At 36.9% G+C, this 13,388-nt stretch overlaps 1 protein-coding gene and 1 pseudogene across 1 annotated transcript; both read left to right on the top strand.

The window, feature by feature from the left end:
• Nucleotides 1–1,424: 1,424 nt before the first annotated feature.
• Nucleotides 1,425–5,815, top strand: LOC120265205 (annotated as a pseudogene).
• A 1,836-nt stretch (nucleotides 5,816–7,651) lies between these two features.
• Nucleotides 7,652–9,531, top strand: LOC120265204 (flavonoid 3',5'-hydroxylase 2-like). The gene is given in 3 exon segments (XM_039273089.1): nucleotides 7,652–7,866; nucleotides 7,868–8,531; nucleotides 8,870–9,531. Coding segments are annotated over 3 exon segments (1,509 nt in total). The 3' UTR covers nucleotides 9,500–9,531.
• Nucleotides 9,532–13,388: the final 3,857 nt, after the last annotated feature.

Raw genomic sequence — 13,388 nt, 5'->3', positions numbered from 1 at the left:
TATTACTATTTTTGCCTATTTATTGTAAGCCTACGGGCAAGAGAAAATCAATTTTGTGATCATCATTTTCTTGATTAATAAGATTTTACTCTTTCCCAATCCTTGTTATCATTGATCAAGAAGTGTTGGAAGGCTTGTTATCGGGTATTCGTACATGAATCAATGGTCTCAAATATACCGCTGCATCAATATATAAATATATCTTATATCTCTCTGTTTATACATACTTTTATATACTCTTATATCTATTTATCGGGCTATTGCCCTAATGAATGACAACTTTCTTCTCTCACATTTTCTTATAATCATTATCTTGATTTTTTCATCTAGTTGACCAGGATGCATCTTGATCTTAATAAACGAACGGATTCTCTTGTCAACATTTACCATGCATATTGTACAATACTATTATTTACCATGCATATTGTACAATACTATTGATACATCTTGCTTAATTGGCTACTAAACACTATTCAATTATTAATAGATAAATGATTGAGGACCATGTCGAATAATGTCATATCCATGCAGACTTCATTAAAAGTTATCGGAATATTGATGCCAATGCTCACCATTTCTTCCGTTTACACGTAAAAGTGTCTATGGGTTAATGATGTCCCAAGCCTCTTATCTTTTGATTTACTTAACTAATAAGACTCGGATTGTTTGGCTTATTGTGGCGCTACCTATATACCGAACCGGAGAAGACATTGAACTAATCAACGTGTTGGGTCATTTATCGGGTCAAATTTAATTGCGTTGGATCAGTTTAAATATTTTAAATAATTTAATTTAATATAATATTTTTATGTATCTAAAAAGGGTTTACTAAGAGACTGGCGGTTCAATTACTGGTTTAACGGTTCAACCATTGATTCAACCATTGGTTCAATCATCTTTTCACTTAAAAATTAAAATCACTAGTTCACACTGGTTTTTACTAGGTTCAATTATAAATTAGTCCAATTAGAGAACCAGATTGCTTCTAGAACCAATTCAATTAGTCTGGTACCGGTTTTGATAATATTGACACTACACCAAATTCTAGTTATAGAGGCAGACAAGGAAAGCCGGTTTTGGAAAACCGGCTCTAATTTAAGGGATTAGAAAATTAATCTCACTTTTAGAACCGGTTTAAAGCAACCGACTGTATAAGCGCTAATATTATCAATATACTAGCCAACGAGCCAATGAAGTTCGCGAGAGGAGATAGTTTTGTGGAGGAAATCCGAATCCAAATCCCGTTAGGGTTTTCTTGTTCCTTTTTCCTCGCGACCGCGAGAGCACGTATTAAGGCCTAGATCACGAACGACGAGCTCGTGAGTGCTAGAAATCATCGCTGGTGATGGGAGTTCAGGCATTCTACCGTTGGTTGGCGGAAAAATACCCCCACGGTGGTGGTTGATGTTGTGGAAGAGGAGCCCATGGAGATCGAGGGGGTTCGAATCCCTGTTGATACTTCAAAGCCAAATCCTAATTGCCTTGACTTTGATAATCTCTACTTAGATATGAATGGAATCATCCATCCCTGTTTCCGTCCAGAGGATCAAGTATTTCCTCACTCTAATTTCTTTCTTTCTTTTTTTCTTTTTTTTTTAATTGTATTTTTAATGATTTTTGTGTTAGTTTTGGGTTTTGGAGTTATGCATTGGCTAATAATTGGGTTCCTGGTTTTGATAATAGATTAAATTACAACTTCAATCATTCCATGTTTGCGGATGATCTAGTTATGGCTACTAAAGTCTGCAATCTTAGTCTAATGATCTATAGGGATTTAACTGCCAAACTCCTAATTTTGATAAATCTACTCTTAATGTGCTAATTACCCTTGAACTTGGTCATTGACCTTGAAAAAATAATCATGTGGTTAAGAGTTTGAAAGGCCTTGATTTATGAAATACATTCTTATACATTTTATAGGATGCTGCTGCAACTAAGGGAAATGAATTGAAGATTACTTTTTGAAGTGAGAGTTTCTTATGAGAATATATGAGAAGGGATTTTGAAAGACCTTCGCATATTCAAGAAAGCATTCCGATTTCACTGACTGGTAGTTACATACTTGCCAGGGATAAAAATGGGACTAGGAAAACAGCTGCATTTTGCATTCCTGCTCTAGAAAAAATTGTTCAAGATAACAATTTTATTCAAGGTTCCCATACAATTGTTTTTATTGCCATTACATCAATCAGTTTATGTCTATTATTTGAAAGAATAAGCTGCCATTTTCAAAGTTGTAGTATTAATTCTACTATTTTTCTTTGGTGTGTCTTTTGAAGTTTGACCCACATATTCCATATCTAATTTTGTTAACTAATGTTTCGAATTGTTTTGCAACTATTTCAAGTATGGGGTTACCTTCTTGGAAGATAAACAAATTAATTTTCTCCAAATGTATTCTAATACTAATTTGTTTTTTTCCCCTTTTTCTAGTATTAGTTGTCATATTGGTTCCCACAAGAGAATTGGCTCTCCAAACATCTCAAGTATGCAAAATGTTGGGGAAACCATTTAAAGATTCAGTCATGGTTACCATTGAGGAACTAACTTGAAGGATGCCATTATGTGTTTATATGAGCTCTGTTCATTTACTTGTGACAACACCGAGGCACATTCTTGATCTTGCAAGAAAAGTTGTTTGTGTTTTGAAGAATTGCTCAATGCTCATTATGGTTGAGGTAATCTTTGCTCATATGATCAGATAAAATTAATCCTATGCACTAGTAAATATCCAATCAATAGAAATGGCATGAATGAATTTTGTATCATTAATGTTTATGTTGGATCTAGCATAATGTGTGAACAGTTGATTATTAGTTACTACTTTTGTGACAGACCCAATGCAGTTTTGGTTGTTATTTATTTTATTTTATTTTATTTTATTGCACTAATTCTGTGTGTGTGTGTGTGTTTATTTTTATTTTTATAACTTCCGTTTATGTTACCTTTTTAAATGAGCATTCCTTGTGAATTATATTCGACAACATTAAAGTCGAATAACATATCAAACTATCAATAGCTTGATTATCATTTAATTGTTCAATTCTGGTTCTTTTCAGATCAATGGTTCTATATGGATAATTGAAAATTTACTTAAATCTCCTATGTAATTGCAAAAATACTCATGACACAGTCCATGTTGTTTATTTTCAGACCAATGCTTCTTCTTTTGCATTCTTTGCATATGAATTATGCCAAAAACCAAATATGATTGATTTTCATGGTCACTAGCCTTTAATCTAGTGTGGACATGCCAACAAACAACTCAACTGTTGATGATATGCTATGCACATGCCATTTGACCATATTCACATCTTAGGCACATATAATGTTTACCAAACTTTCATTGAGCATGCCATAATGTTTCTGAGTCCTTTGATTCACACTATTGAAAGAAGCATAATAGTTTGTGAAGTCAGTAGGGGAGCATTGAGGAAATTTAATCAATATTGGTTGAATATGTTTCCCTCATTTTTGATTTTTTTCCTTAAAGTCTAAAACCACTTACGTCCCTTTTTACACATAGGCATGCATGCTTCTATCACCGAATTTCAACCTTCCATTGAGCAGACTTTTATTCAATTTCTTGCTCGCCCATCAACAAATTTTTAATGTTTTCAAAGAACATTTCCTGTAATTGTCATGGAATATATGGAAAAATACTTGCCGAAGCCTTACATTATTAACCTTGTGCTGTGTCTTCTGAAGACCACATTTTACCTTTGCGGTTGCCTAAATGAAAAGAAGAATTATGTCGGTTTTCTTATATGTTGGATATTGGTATTTATTATTTGTAACCACATATTTTTCAGAGCTATGGTTGTGATCGAGTATTCATCCTCGTAGAGTATACCTGAAGAGTCCTCGATGATGTAAAAATTCAAGATCCGAAAAGTCTCACCGTGTAGTGGTTTCTTTTTAATAAGGAGCCTCAGATGATGTTATTTGCATGGCTTAATCTTGTGTGTATATTTTATTGTAAGTTCTCTCATTGTAATCTTTCCTGGCTTTAGGTCCCAATGGAGGAGAATATGCATGGCACCAATGCATGGTGAGCTTTTAACCTTTGTCTTCTTTCTGCATAACATCTACCTAGTTGGTAATGGAGGTCTCATACCCGCTTTATACTGATTATCTTTTATTGGCCAGCAGGGTTGGTTGTTATCATGTCCATGTACAAGTACAAAAAAATGAGAAATATAAGAAAAATGATATAATTCAAGGAGTTTGACTCAAAGAAAATCTTCAAACCATAGATCTTAGAATGAACACTCTTTGGATATTGAAATAATTGTTTACTTTTTTGTATGATTTGTAGTTGCAAAACATTGATGATGGAAGAAGAATTAATATAAACCTTTCATTGTTTTTTAAGCTTTGGTTTAATTCACTAGTTTGATTTTAACACTCCAACCTCTAGAATCTCCACTAACCTTAAGCTAACAATAAGCTATCTTTCTATGAATATAAAGAAACCTCAGTAATTAGTATTCTTTGGACAACCAATACTAACTGAGGAGTAGCTCTGGACATATTTGTGTGCCAAATATGTAATTTTGTTATCATGAAATGATTTTCTTCTTTACTTATTTCTTAAATTTACGCTGTGAGTTGAACTTGAAACTCGATGATCTCTTTGTACTTGTGACAGCTTAATTCATTTACACCATCAGTTTTGGAGTTTGATAGAATAGCATGTCAGTTATTTAATAGTTGATTTCCTTCTTTGTTATATATATATATACTGTTGGTCTGAGGAAGCTCTGTTTTTTCTCTATGAAACTAATGTAACAAAACCTCTTTATTCATGTATGCACAAGTCAGTAAACGATTTGATTGGTAAGCCATTAATTAATGTGATATAGTATGATACATATACGTTTAAAGAAACACAAGTTGAATGATTTGTTAATTACTTTTGGTGCTGAATGACTTAGCTGGTATTATTTCTGCAGTTTTTGTTCAATTATTATGTGATCATAAATTTATAATCAATTCTATCCTTGACCTTATTATCTATGGCCAGGTTCATCAACACAAGGCTTCAATGGTCTTAAATTTTATCGGTGCTGCTTCTGCTATGTGTGCTTTTACTCGTCACTTACGCCAAAGTAACTGCAGCCTACAGATACTCATAACTTCTAAACATCTACCAACCATTTCTACCATGCTTCCTGACATAAGAAAATAACACAATACATGCTTGTTTCTTGGCATTGTAAATGATTGTTGGAGACTTCTAGCCTGCTTCCTATAAGAACATGCCACCTTATTGATCATTCATCGTTGTCATGCATCATATATAGCCAAAATTTTGTGGCATTTTCATGACACTTCATTGATTATATCTACATGGGTCCCCTGACAATTTACTTGTCTGAATATGTCCTTTCTTTGATGTCAAACCATTGACACATGTTACATTGCTTTAATTAATTTTTAGATCCACAAATTGCATTTCCTATATATGATGAATCATCATTCATTAAACCGTTTATTGTTTATATCATTTGTCCTCTTCTTCAACTTGTATTGATGATTCAAAGTTCAAACAATAGGATATGTTTACAAGGTGCAATACTAAAACATCAGATAAGATGCTTGAAGTAGTATTTTTCATTGGCTAGTGGATGCATTTACTGGGAAGCTGGTGGAGAGGCTCACTGATGTCATTGAAGAGAAGGCCATCATGGTGTTAGGAGTCAAGGATGAGCTCCAAAAGCTTCAGAGAAGGATGAAGAGGTTCGCATGTGTACTCAAGGACACCGAGAAGAAGAAGATCCAAGACAATACTGTCAAAGGGATGGGTCGATGATGTGAAAGATTTGATGCACGATGGCATCATTTGATCTTTGCATGATACAAGGTACTGGGCTTTTGCAAGATGATCATCAATCTCTGGGCCCTTTGGAAAATATGCTTTCATCTATTATTTACTGATGATATAAAGTTTCCTGTATATGATATTGACAGATAAATTATCTTTCTATTAAATTATCTTTCTATTATTATTATTATTATTATTATTATTATTATTATTATTATTATTATTATTATTATTACATTTTTGCTTGCTCTTCCAAAGTCACGGATCCTGTGTGGGTGTTTTTAAGGTGTAAATTTGTGTAACCTGTATTATCTTGCTTGAGGATTTCAGAGACAGTGGCTTCATTATCTTGGGCAACAAGGATGATGTTTGCACTTGGGACTGCCAAAGGCATTGCTTTCCTTCAAATTTATTTTTTATTAATAAAATAATAAATTAAAATTCAATTCAATTAATGAACAAATTTAGAGGTGGTTATAACCGCCTCTAAAAGTATAAACATGTTAGAAAAATAATAATTTTAGAGGGGGTTATAACCATCTCTAAAACTATTTAGTAAGGATAAAAAATCATTAGTTAAAGAGGTGATTATAACTATTGAAGAGTAATAAGAAATTTTAGCTATAGAGGTGGTTATAACCGCCTCTAAAACTATTGAAGAGGAATAAGAAAATTATTAGCTATAGAGGCGGTTATAACCGCTTCTAAAACTATTGAGGAGGAATAAGAAATTATCAGCTATAAAGGGGGTTATAACCCCTTCTAAACTATTTAGTAAGGATAAAAAATCATTAGCTATAGAGGCGATTATAACCATTGAAGAGTAATAAGAAATTTTTAGCTATAGAAGTGATTATAACCACCTCTAAAACTATTGAAGAGAAATAAAAAATTATTAGTTATAAAGGCGATTATAACCGCCTCTAAAGCTATTGAGAAGAAATAAGACATTATTAGCTTTAGAAGCGGTTATAACCACCTCTAAAACTATTGAAAAAGAATAAGAAATTATTAGCTATAGAGGCGGTTACGCTTGTTATTAAAAGCTGCTTCTATAGATAAAACTTACCCCAACGGTTGGTACAAACCGGCTCTAAAGTGTAGAGCCGGCTTGATAGGAGGCGGTTTAGAGGCGGGTGAAAAAACCAACGCAATACCTATAGAAGCGGTTAAAACCGCCTCTATAGGGCTCGAAAACCGCCTCAAAAGCCTTTTTTTGGTGTAGTGTGAGTAGGTGATAAACATACTGAAACACCAATTATATTAGTTAAACTTTTATTATTTTATATATTTATATAACTTTTTTTATATTTGAAGATTTAGAAGAATTATTATCGAAATGGTCCGGTCCTGTTCATCCTTATTTTGTTGTTTTGTTTTAAAAATTATTTTTTTAATAAATGGTGATTTATTTATTTTATATAAATTTTTTTTTGTATATTTCCAATCAAACTCAATTATTTTGTTTGCCTTCACATTCATCAAATTTCTTTTCAACTTTTATCCTACAAATTAGAACAAAAATCTACAAGTAATTAATAACAGGTCGGCACTTGGCACAGGGAGGATAGAATGAGGTTGGTGAGTTCCCAGATTGTACATTTTCAATGCCTTCTTTCTTTGTTGTCCCCCTCATAGGGTCAGCGAAACATTTAAAATCAACACTCCAATAATGAAATCTTTCGTCTAGCTTCCCCTGAAAGTCATACACATGTACATCTGTCCCCGATGAATAGTGTTCATGTCACCAATTCATTATTCTATATATATATATATATACAAACATATATAGCTAACAAGCTTCCACAAAGAGTAATCAAAGCCATGGATATAAACCTTATCCTTATACTTAGCTCTATCTTCTTGCTTGTTTGCTTCTTCTTGATTAACCGTGGCTCCAATCTCCGGCTGCCACCAGGGCCAAGAGGTTACCCGTTGCTCGGCGCGCTCCCGATGATCGGGCCAGCCCCACACGTAGGGCTCGCCAAACTAGCCAAACGTTATGGCCCGATCATGTACTTGAAGATGGGTATGCAGCGTTGTGGTAGCCTCAACCCCCTCGTCCGCGCGGGCGTTCCTCACAGCCTTCGACGCCCAGTACGCAAACAGACCAAACAATGTCATCAGCGGCAAAGACATCACCTACAACGGCAACAACATGGTGTTCGCTAACTACACGCCGAGGTATAAGCTCCTGCGCAAGCTCAGCACACTTCACATGCTCAGTAACAAGGCGCTCACTGACTGGGGGCCTGTGCGACGCTCTGAGGTCTCGCACATGGTGCGCACCATGCTTGAGTCCAGCTCAAGGAACGAACTCGTTGTCGTGCCGGAAACACTCATCTGCGCTACGGCTAACATCATTGGGCAGGTCATGTTGAGCAGGAGGGTGTTCGATGTCTCTGGTTCAGACTTGAGTGAGTTTAAGGTTGCTTTGAAGGATTTGATGACTGGTGGAGGGTTATTCAACGTTGGGGATTTCGTGCCGTCGATTGCGTGGATGGACTTGCAGGGAATACAGGCCAAGATGAAGAGGGTGCATGAGAGGTTGGACGAGATGATCAAAAGGTTGTTGGACGAGCACAAGCCAACCGCTTCCGAGAGACAGTGCTCGCCGGACTTCATTGATCTTGTCATGGCTAGCAAGCTCCGAGACGACGATGGAGAGAAGTTGTCTGATGTCAACATCAGGGCTCTCATCTCGGTATGACACTATTCTTTTCATGCCATGCAATTAAGCTTCTCATTGGTTATAATTTTAGAGGTAGATTACGGAAATAAGTACAATTATTGAACTTTAATATATAAATATATATGACTTATTGTCAAAGGTTGACTTGGATGTCTTTCTTGGATTATATAAGATTATCTCTTCCTTGTCTTCTCATTCACTTCGAATGAGTCGATAGTTAAAAAGGTTATTAATTTGGTTGATCGTGAATTTATAGGATATAATAATTTCTCTTGCTTAACATAATCTAGCATATATATTATTATCATCTTTAATGTTAAAACTAATATTACTGATGACATGCATGATAGGACATGTTCACGGCCGGAAGTGACACCTCATCAGTTATTGTTGAATGGGCAATCAGTGAGATGTTAAAGAACCCGATCATTCTCAAACGCTTGCAATCAGAGTTGGACACCATCATTGGCCGAGAACGCATGCTTGAAGAATCTGACATACTGAACCTACCTTATCTCCAAGCTGTTTGCAAAGAAGCACTTAGGTTACACCCATCCACACCCCTTAGTCTCCCTCATTTCTCTGCCCAACCATGTGAAGTCAATGGATATCATATTCCTGCTAATACTCGTCTTCTTATTAATGTTTGGGCCATTGGTCGGGACCCAGACACATGGGAGTTCCCACTAGAATTCTATCCCGAGAGGTTTCTTCCAGGTGGGAAAGCTACTAACATAGAGCCACATGGTACTGATTTTGAACTGATACCTTTTGGAGCTGGAAGAAGAATATGTGCAGGAAAGCAAGCTGGTATAATATTCGTGCAATACTTCCTAGGTGTTCTTATGCATGCGTTTGATTGGCAACTACCCGCAGGGGAGACAATTGATATGAAAGAGTCCTTTGGATTGGTGGTACCCAAGGCTGTGCCTTTGAAGGCTATGGTGTCACCTCGCTTGGCTCCCTCTGCTTATATATGAAATTAAGGTTTGGTAGCAAGAAAACCAAATATACGTGGTTGTAAGAAATAAATGTCTACCGTGCTTATAATCATATATGGTTCCATATGTAAAGTTAAATATTGATGTCTTTGAATGTATCACATATTAATATATTTTATTTTGTTTTATTTAAAAAAATAAATGTCATTTACTAAAATAAAATAGAGTTGAATATGAGAATAATAAGAGAAAATAAAAATTTAAAAAAAATATATATGCAAGGGTAGGCAATCTCCTAAGTTACATGTTCCTGCTCGATCTTCACCTGCCTCCCTTCGAGTATCTTTACCCATCACTGCAACCATTCTTAACTCCAAAGAAGATCTCAAAAAAATGGTGATAATTAGGGTTTTATCTGGCAATGCAAGCATCCAGTCACTCCACTCCTTTCTCTCTCAATGCTTGGATACTGGTCTTTGTGAGCATATTACTCCTTTTAACGATGACTTTGTTCTCACCATGGCCTCTGCGAGGGATGCTGCAACTGTGGTTAAGAGAAGCCCGATCTCCCTGACTTCCTCTCATGGACCTTGCATGATTAGTCTCTCTCATTGGACTGCCGAGTTTGGGTCGCACGCGATAGCTGCGGGAAATTACAACTGGATCCGAATTTCCAACCTCCCTCTCCATTGCTGGAACTGGGACTCAATTGTAGAGGTTCTCAGACCGATCGGTGATCTTATCTATGTTCAAAAGAAAGAACACATTACTCTTGAGCATCTTAGAACTTTGGTGAGACTCAAACCCTCGATCCGGTTTCCGTTGGAAATCACGGTGGACGTCGGTGTTAGGAGCTTCCTAGTAAAGCTGGAAGATGACGGAGCTCATGTTATTCGTTCCAAGGTTGTGCATGGATCAGTGAATCGGGTCTCTTCTCAGAATTCTCAGAACCCTCGTGCCCCACCTCGTCAATCCCCGAACACCCCATCAAGCTCTCTTAACCCACAGAATCTTGATATTCATCCTCATCGTCCTCCAGATCTACCTCGCCGCAGCACTCATCAAGTCCCTAAGGCTTCAAAAGGTAAAGAACCCGTTTCTCAATCCCTCGTTGATGATAATCCTGGCGAGACTGTTGAGCATAGCTCCGGTCCCGGCCACTCGACGAGGATTGACGCCTTCGGTCTTCAAGGAGATGATTCCCTTCCTCCAGTTGATCGGCCGTTGGCCGGAGATCATGTTTTCCATTCTGTTTCTCGTGAGAAACCCGAGAAAGAAGCCATACTGTTGCCATGCAGTGGCAACGTAATGGCTGGCCAATCCTCGGCCGTTGCACTGCCTCGAGATGGGGATTTTGAATTAACTTTTGGAACCATACATTCGTCCCTCTTGCCTCGAGATCGTAATTCCCAAGATTCCTGCAAAAATTCAAATTCAAACATTGCTCACACATGTGATTCTCTGATCACGTCTCGGGATAAGGTCCCATACGATTTAATCCCAGCTCGCGATCCCATTATTCTGACAAATATTGATCAGATGCCTAGAGATAACCAATCTTCAATCACCTCCAACTCATCTCCCATCTTGGAGAGCTTGCCTCGAGATCACCACAATCCTGATATTCCATCTGATGGTGCTTTATTACATCATGATAAGCATTCCCCAAATTTTGATCTCTCTCCATCCACTAAAGATCTCTCGCCTCGTGATAAGCACTTTAAATCTACCAATTTGGTTATTCCCAAATTAAACAAATCTATTCCTGATATTGATCATTCTCTTTCAGGGAAGGAGCCCATCTCTACTCCTAAGGAAGATCTTACTGATATCAACTTACAGGGGACTTTACCTCCACACCTGAATATTCTCCCCCCATCAATCCCAATACCAGACGGTTATTAATGGATTTTCGTTCATGGGGGTTGGACATTGATCCCAAGTATTAATTCTGATAAATTTTATTCTCAAGACCCCTCACCTCAGAATATTCCATCAGATGACCCCTCTGATGAAGAACTTCTTGACTGGGGTGATAATGAAGACATCCTTGATAATGATTTGCAAGATGATGACACTATTCTTGAAGAAGATATTCCTACAGCTGAAACTGAACCCGAAGAAACAAGAATCTTGGAAAATAATCCATCACTTCATTCCACTGCTCCAATGCAAATTCGAAGAAGTGAGAGGCCCAAGAAACCTTCTGGACGTTGGACTGAAGAAGCAGGGTTTGTTCCTCTTCCTCCTCGATCCTCTAAAAAGAAAATACCAGAAGACCCAAGAGAAGGTATGCCTAATCCTATTAATTCAGTATTTTCTTCTTGGACTGATGCTCAACTTATTAAGTATAGCAACTCTTGTGGCATTAAATTTCTAGGATCTCCTACTCATAAGTCAAAATGCCTAGATAAAATTAGTTCTCTTGAAAAGGAAAGAGCCTCCAATGACTCTAAATTTCCTGGATCTCCTTCAAGATCAAACACCTAGACCTATTTTGTCTACCAATGAAAATTCTAAATTGGAATGTTAGAGGTCTTGGCAAACCTTCAAAATGCCACTTAGTTAAAGATGTCATTTTAGATTCTCATGCTGACATCGTTTGTTTTCAAGAATCCAAACTTCATGATCTCCATAGATCTTATTGAAGATTGATTGGAGGCAAGCGCCTTGATGCCTTTGATTACTTGCCAGCAGTAGGTACTGCTGGTGGCATTATTATTGCTTGGGATAGCACTCTTGTCCTTGGAACTTTAATTCATAAGGGATCCTTCTCCATTTCCGTTGGATTTATTAACCGGGCTAATGATCATTCCTGGGTTTGCACTAGTGTATATGGCCCAAATATTAGATCCATTAGACCCGATTTTTGGAATGAACTTCGCCACCTTCGAAATCTCATTTCTACCCCCTTGGGTAATCTGCGGAGATTTCAACACTGTGTTTAATTTTGAAGACAAAAACAATGGAATTTTCAATCCAAGAGACATATCTACTTCCCAATCTATCCTAAGTGATCTGGACCTTATTGATCCCCCCATTAGCGGGAGAAGATTTACCTGGACTAATGGTCAATCTGAACCAATCTGGATTCGTTTAGACCGATTTCTTTACTCTCATAATTGGTCCTCTCTTTATCCCAGAACCACTCAATTGATCCTCCCCAGATTTGGTTCTGACCACTCTCCTATTTGTCTTGATTTTGGTGATCATCTTCAGCATTACCGAATTTTTAGATTTGAGAAATTCTGGTACACCAACCCTCAATTAGCGAACTTAATACATGATTGGTGGATGGAATTTAATCCTGTTGGTTGTGGTGCTTTTATCTTTTCCAAAAAGCTTGCTCACTTGAAAGTCAATCTTCGGTCTTGGTCCAAAAATTCCTTTGGAGCCTCGAAGCTTCTAAAAAGTAGTCTTCTCACAGAATTAAACTCCCTTGATATCATTGGTGAAAGCAGATCTCTCTCTGAGGATGAATCCAATCGGCTCTCCCATATTCACTCTGAGCTTTACACCATTTTAAATCAGGAAGAAATCTACTGGAAGCAGAGATCTAGAATTACTTGGCTCCGTGATGGTGATTCCAATACAAAATTTTTTCATCAAGTAGAAAATGGAAGAAGAAACAAAAGTCATATTCCTCGTATCTGTCATAACGGACAATGGTTTGATGATAACAAACAAATTGGTAGGATCTTCAACGATCATTTTCATTCCCTCTTTGGCACTTCTATTCCTAACAGATTTTTACTCGACTGGCAATATCTTTTTTATTATAAAGAAAGTGTCGATCTCTCTCAGCTTGAATCTCCCTTCACTCTTGAAGAAATAAAACAAGCTGTTTTTGATCTAAATTCTGATAAAGCTCCTGGTCCAGACGGCTTTCCCATTTTTTTCTTTCAGAAACACTGGACCACCATTCAGG

This window comes from Dioscorea cayenensis, chromosome 7 (assembly GCF_009730915.1).
Source record: "Dioscorea cayenensis subsp. rotundata cultivar TDr96_F1 chromosome 7, TDr96_F1_v2_PseudoChromosome.rev07_lg8_w22 25.fasta, whole genome shotgun sequence".
NCBI classification, from domain to species: domain Eukaryota; kingdom Viridiplantae; phylum Streptophyta; class Magnoliopsida; order Dioscoreales; family Dioscoreaceae; genus Dioscorea; species Dioscorea cayenensis.
Note: the sequence above shows the minus strand (reverse complement) of the source record. Positions and strands in the feature narration are given on the sequence as shown.